This window comes from Cherax quadricarinatus, chromosome 44, assembly GCF_038502225.1.
Source record: "Cherax quadricarinatus isolate ZL_2023a chromosome 44, ASM3850222v1, whole genome shotgun sequence".
Classification (NCBI taxonomy): Eukaryota; Metazoa; Arthropoda; class Malacostraca; order Decapoda; family Parastacidae; genus Cherax; species Cherax quadricarinatus.
The window spans coordinates 6,133,597-6,140,819 of NC_091335.1; the positions used below are offsets into that span (position 1 = coordinate 6,133,597).

Consider the following 7,223-nt stretch of genomic DNA (forward strand, 5'->3'; position numbering starts at 1 on the left):
TACAAACATGTGACAACCTTCAAGGTGTGTGCCAGCACGCTGCTAGGGGGCTCTTCATCCGAGGAAGTCCTGCTGCCCTACCCATCCTTCGATCAAACCTATTCACCTCCCATTCGCCGCCAGGCACGGTATGAGTCCTTACGAGTTTAGCGTTTCCCCCGCGAATTTCGTAGTTAATAATACTTTATTATGCGTGCCTTCCACAGTATACAAATATTTGCATAATTATTTTTCATATAAATTATTTTTGCATACTTTCTAATCCCTGCTGTTGTGATACCTGTGTGTACCTGTATGTGGTTGCAGGGGTCGAGTCTCAGCTCATCTGTATATGTGCCCTTGTGTAGGTGTATGTGTCCTTGTGTAGGTGTATGTGCCCTTGTGTAGGTGTATGTGTCCTTGTGTAGGTGTATGTGCCCTTGTGTAGGTGTATGTGTCCTTGTGTAGGTGTATGTGCCCTTGTGTAGGTGTATGTGTCCTTGTGTAGGTGTATGTGCCCTTGTGTAGGTGTATGTGTCCTTGTGTAGGTGTATGTGCCCTTGTGTAGGTGTATGTGTCCTTGTGTAGGTGTATGTGCCCTTGTGTAGGTGTATGTGTCCTTGTGTAGGTGTATGTGCCCTTGTGTAGGTGTATGTGACCTTGTGTAGGTGTATGTGACCTTGTGTAGGTGTATGTGACCTTGTGTAGGTGTATGTGCCCTTGTGTAGGTGTATGTGTCCTTGTGTAGGTGTATGTGCCCTTGTGTAGGTGTATGTGTCCTTGTGTAGGTGTATGTGCCCTTGTGTAGGTGTATGTGTCCTTGTGTAGGTGTATGTGACCTTGTGTAGGTGTATGTGACCTTGTGTAGGTGTATGTGACCTTGTGTAGGTGTATGTGACCTTGTGTAGGTGTATGTGACCTTGTGTAGGTGTATGTGACCTTGTGTAGGTGTATGTGACCTTATGTAGGTGCATGTGAACTTGTGTAGGTGTATGTGACCTTGTGTAGGTCTATGTGACCTTGTGTAGATGTGACCTTGTGTAGATGTGACCTTGTGTAGGTGTATGTGACCTTGTGTAGGTGTATGTGACCTTGTGTAGGTGTATGTGCCCTTGTGTAGGTGTATGTGACCTTGTGTAGGTGTAAATGACCTTGTGTAGGTGTATGTGACCTTGTGTAGGTGTATGTGACCTTGTGTAGGTGTATGTGCCCTTGTGTAGGTGTATGTGCCCTTGTGTAGGTGTATGTGACCTTGTGTAGGTGTAAATGACCTTGTGTAGGTGTATGTGACCTTGTGTAGGTGTATGTGACTTTGTGTAGGTGTATGTGCCCTTGTGTAGGTGTATGTGCCCTTGTGTAGGTGTATGTGACCTTGTGTAGGTGTATGTGCCCTTGTGTAGGTGTATGTGCCCTTGTGTAGGTGTATGTGACCTTGTGTAGGTGTATGTGACCTTGTGTAGGTGTATGTGCCCTTGTGTAGGTGTATGTGACCTTGTGTAGGTGTATGTGACTTTGTGTAGGTGTATGTGCCCTTGTGTAGGTGTATGTGCCCTTGTGTAGGTGTATGTGCCCTTGTGTAGGTGTATGTGACCTTGTGTAGGTGTATGTGCCCTTGTGTAGGTGTATGTGACCTTGTGTAGGTGTAAATGACCTTGTGTAGGTGTATGTGACCTTGTGTAGGTGTATGTGACCTTGTGTAGGTGTATGTGCCCTTGTGTAGGTGTATGTGCCCTTGTGTAGGTGTATGTGACCTTGTGTAGGTGTAAATGACCTTGTGTAGGTGTATGTGACCTTGTGTAGGTGTATGTGACTTTGTGTAGGTGTATGTGCCCTTGTGTAGGTGTATGTGCCCTTGTGTAGGTGTATGTGACCTTGTGTAGGTGTATGTGACCTTGTGTAGGTGTATGTGCCCTTGTGTAGGTGTATGTGACCTTGTGTAGGTGTATGTGACTTTGTGTAGGTGTATGTGCCCTTGTGTAGGTGTATGTGCCCTTGTGTAGGTGTATGTGCCCTTGTGTAGGTGTATGTGACCTTGTGTAGGTGTAAATGACCTTGTGTAGGTGTATGTGACCTTGTGTAGGTGTATGTGACTTTGTGTAGGTGTATGTGCCCTTGTGTAGGTGTATGTGCCCTTGTGTAGGTGTATGTGCCCTTGTGTAGGTGTATGTGACCTTGTGTAGGTGTATGTGCCCTTGTGAAGGTGTATGTGACCTTGTGTAGGTGTAAATGACCTTGTGTAGGTGTATGTGACCTTGTGTAGGTGTATGTGACTTTGTGTAGGTGTATGTGCCCTTGTGTAGGTGTATGTGCCCTTGTGTAGGTGTATGTGCCCTTGTGTAGGTGTATGTGCCCTTGTGAAGGTGTATGTGACCTTGTGTAGGTTTATGTGACCTTGTGTAGGTGTATGTGACTTTGTGTAGGTGTATGTGACCTTGTGTAGGTGTATATGACCTTGTGTAGGTGTATGTGACCTTGTGTAGGTGTATGTGACCTTCTGTAGGTGTATATACCTTGTGTAGGTGTCTGTGACCTTGTGTAGGTGTATGTGCCCTTGTGTAGGTGCATGTGCCCTTGTGTAGGTGTATGTGCCCTTGTGAAGGTGTATGTGACCTTGTGTAGGTGCATGTGACCTTGCGTAGGTGTATGTGACCTTATGTAGGTGTATGTGACCTTGTGTAGGTGTATGTGACCTTGTGTAGGTGTATGTGACCTTGTGTAGGTGTATGTGACCTTGTGTAGGTGTATGTGACCTTGTGTGGGTGTATGTGACCTTGTGTAGGTGTATGTGACCTTGTGTAGGTGTATGTGACCTTGTGTAGGTGTATGTGACCTTGTGTAGGTGTATGTGACCTTGTGTAGGTGTATGTGACCTTGTGTAGGTGTATGTGACCTTGTGTAGGTGTATGTGACCTTGTGTAGGTGTATGTGACCTTGTGTGGGTGTGCTCGTAGCTTTAATTTAGCACATTTTCACTATATATCTTGTAAGTCCTCTCTCTCCAAACTTTCCACTTGCTTGTATAATTCTTAAATAGTCCCTAATTGTCTATTTATTCTACCTATGCTATTTATGATAAAATGTTCAAGAAATGTATATATACTAGCATACATTATGGTGCAGGATGTGTATAGGATGTTGGGAGACAACGTGTGTACCCGGCTTTCAAAGTATATTTGATAGATCCACAGGATTAGAAATCCTTCTGCACTGGCCAATTAAGGGATAAGAGGCATGCCCAGTAGCTAATGCTCAACCCCGTGTGGACCTAGTAGCAACCAGCGAAAAGGCGGGGCCAGGAGCTATGAAACGACCCCTGCAACCACAACTAGGTGAGTGCACACACACGCACACACACATACACACACACTAATCGACATGTGCCTAGGACAAAATGGTAACTAACACACGCGCGCACACACACACACACACACACACACACACACACACACACACACACACACACACACACACACACACAAGACCAAACGAACGAAGGACTCACATGTAAGGACCCACTATGGGTGAGGGGAAAGTGGAGATAATGGAAGAATAGATGGGGGAGAGAAAAGAATTACAGAGAAAGGAAAAGAGTCGCAATTAAACTCAACAGCAAGTGCATTGAAAAGCACTGTGTGTAAGGCATGTGCTGATGCTCTTCGTCTCTCCCCCTCAACAAGACTGGTCGGGCAAGTTCGGCAAAACATCGGACTGTGTTGTGGCCCATAGAAGATAGGAAACGGGATATAGACTAAGGGTACAGAGGCTGCAGACGTCAAAGAGACAGACCCTGGGATGAGCATAGTACCCAGTATAACGCCAGAGGTTCGCAGCAGCCAAATAATTTCTGCAGCCAATAGTTGCCTGGTAATTCTTAGGGTAGTGTTCAGGAATCTTAACAAAGAAACATTCTGGACCTTTCATACGACATAAATCAGGCCTATCTTGCAGAACTGGTATGGAACACGCATCTGAAAAAGCATGTAAGAAATTGAGGTATGCAGAGGTAAGCAACAAGGCTTATTCCTGAGCTTAGGTGCACGAGCTACGAGAAGAGACTAGCGGAACTGAACCTAACGACACTGGAGGACAGAAGAACCAGGGGACACATAACAACATACAAAATACTCAGGGTAATTGACAAGGTAGACAAGGATAGGCTTCTCTGAGAGGTGAGAAACGGGAACTCTGGAACATGTTGGAAGTTATAGTCACAAATGAGCCATAGGTATATCAGGAAGTATTTCTTTAGTCTCAGAGTATGAAGGTGGAATGATCTTGATAAGAAGTGGTGGAGGCAGGCTCTACATACGGTTTTAAGAACACGTACGATATGGCCCACGAGTCTTAGACGTGGAGAATCTGAAGAGTGGCAAGTTAAAGAGGCAGGGCCAGGATCTGAGAATCAACCCCTGCAATACACACGTTGAGAGTATAAGCAAAATCTCATTACAACTTGTCACCATTGTAAGACTATTCCACTTAAAGCAGTCATTGTAAGAAGAGCAAGATAATGTTTGAAATGCAAGCAAGGTAAAAATAAATCCAAAATTTCGAACAAGAAAACTGTAACTTTAATATAAATTAAGAACCAACAGACCACAGACTCAAGACCTGATCACTATTGAATTGTTATATCTTTTATTACGAGTTTTCAGCTCATGAATAAAGGTATTTATCCAGCGGAGGACGGCTAGTTCCGCCATCCGCCCTATGGGAGTGTTGGTGGAGGTCCGTACGTACCCCCAGTGAGAGCGAGAGTGGAATGTTCCGCATTATCATATCCGCTGGCAATTAGACGTTTGTTTACTCTTATACACCTAAAGCAGAGAGAAAAACACACACAATGCATCTGTTTTTAGTGGAATAGTTGGTAAAGGAGTGGAAATAGTTAGTGGCATGACCCCGTTGGAGAGCGGTTTCTCCAGCGGCGTTTGACAAGACCAGTGGAAAGCGAGAAGCCTGTACACCACTTCACTTTTGCTTTTCTCGGACACGGAGGCCGACAGGTGCTGTTTCACCCTCAGGACGAATGTGTCTCTCAACGTAGACAATATGTATGGTAGCTGTCTCCCGTCCTGTACATTATGTAAAGTTGCTATCTATCGGTTCGGGCAGTGTAGACAGTGTACTTTGTACTTCCTGAGTGGCGGGATAATACCTACCTCATCCTCATCCACAGAAAGAACCTGTCTCTCGACCTGGACAGTAGCTGTCACCCATAGCAGGAACCTGTCTTCTGACCTGGACACTGTGAATGATAGTTGTCTCACCCACTATGACAGATCACAGTTGTCTAACTTTCCTCTAAAACTCGCAACATCATAAATTCTGCACTTGGAAAATTTTGAGAACAATTCTGGTGTTGTTTATGATATAGAGTCTGTGAACCTAATCTGTATATAAGTAGTAAACACAGAAACTTTGATACAACTATAGATTCAAAATCAAGCATATATTATTCTCACTTTGATACCTCAGTACTACAAAATAGTTTTAATTTTGAGTCTTGGTATAATCACATATTATCGTCACTTCATTATGCTTATACACCTATGTTATATCATGTTAAATTTTTTGATGGCACTTATGTCAGACAAACAGTGCATGAGACGGACTTTTCATTATTTAGATTAATTGGAAAGGTATGGTGATACCGACAGTATGTAGATCAAGACTCATATGCACAGTTTAAGACATGAAGGGAACGTTTCCCTCACAAGTGGCTCCTTCAGAAGGCACTTGTGGCGAAACGTTTCCTTAATAAATGTCTTGAACTGTGTAAATGTGTATGTATCTCCATTATTCATATCAAACATTGAATGTACTACTGCTTTAACGTCTTGTGTCATGCTACACTACCATGTTGTTGGTTTCCAGTGGAGGTGTAAGATGTGACACTGACGAGGTGTAAGATGTGACACTGACTGGAGATGTAAGATGTGACACTGACTGGAGATGTAAGATGTGACACTGACTGGAGATGTAAGATGTGACAATGACTGGAGATGTAAGATGTGACACTGACTGGAGATGTAAGATGTGACACTGACTGGAGATGTAAGATGTGACATTGACTGGAGATGTAAGATGTGACACTGACTGGAGATGTAAGATGTGACACTGACTGCAGATGTAAGATGTGACACTGACTGGAGATGTAAGATGTGACATTGACTGGAGATGTAAGATGTGACACTGACTGCAGATGTAAGATGTGACACTGACTGCAGATGTAAGATGTGACACTGACTGCAGATGTAAGATGTGACACTGACTGGAGGTTTGAATCAGCTGTTAGTGGGCGGGGCTGAGCATAGCAGACGCCATCATGACGTCACTCATCACACACTTTAAACCTGCCTCACACACATAATCTCCTTCACTCTCCTCCTCACACCCTCTCCTCTAATGATTCGTAAACAACAATGGTTTAAATACATCCTGGTGTGTGGCGCATCAAACACAAAAGCTTACTTGTTATTAGAAGAGTCAGTATGAGATGAAGAGGTAAGACATCCATGTTCTTGGGTATGTCGTGGAGGTGGTGCCGTTGTTGAAGTCAAACTGGTGGTGTTGGAGGCACTGTTTTGAGGCCGTGGTTGAGCCTAGCGTGTACTGGTGGAGGTTGTGATGGTGAAGGAGAGAGGAGTCACCTATAACCAGCACCGAGTGTGGGCTATGACTGGTGTGGCGACCCTGTCCGCGCCACGATATACCTCCCACCCCAGCCTTCACTGCCACCTGACCTGCACCACTGACCTACACTCCCTCTTCCATACACACACGACCTCCACACCCCCTCCATACACACACACGACCTACACACTCCCATCATACACACTCCCATCATTCACACTCCCATCATACACACCCGACCTACACACACTTTCCTCTGTACATATAAGCTAGTCACGATTAACTCAGAAATTGGACAATGTTTCGTTCCATCATGAACCATTATTAAATGACAGAAAAATGGAGGAACCCTAATGTAAGCTTGCGTGAAGAGGTTAGAAGACAGCCGAGGTCAGGAGAGGTGAGGAGAAAGCTTAAACGAGGTCAGTTCACGAGTGTTACGAGATTACAATATTTGACACTGTACTAGGAAAGGCGAACATCAGCAGAGACAAAACCGGGTCTAAGGTAGATGCTGAGTATTTTGTGTGTAATGGTTGACTAATAAAACACCGTCTGTGAAGGCTTCAAGGATATTACAGATTGTTTGACCAGAGTAGCTTATAAAA

General features: G+C 44.4%; 1 protein-coding gene across 1 annotated transcript in view; it reads right to left on the reverse strand.

The window, feature by feature from the left end:
* The window catches only part of LOC128697498 (serine protease 30-like), a 32,379-nt gene extending 25,678 nt beyond the window's left edge, over positions 1–6,701 (reverse strand). The window contains exon 1 of the mRNA XM_053789232.2: positions 6,454–6,701. Within this exon, the coding sequence (XP_053645207.2) occupies positions 6,454–6,499 (46 nt within the window). The 5' untranslated portion in view covers positions 6,500–6,701. The remainder of the gene's footprint in view (positions 1–6,453) is intronic.
* Between the last annotated feature and the right edge of the window lie 522 nt (positions 6,702–7,223).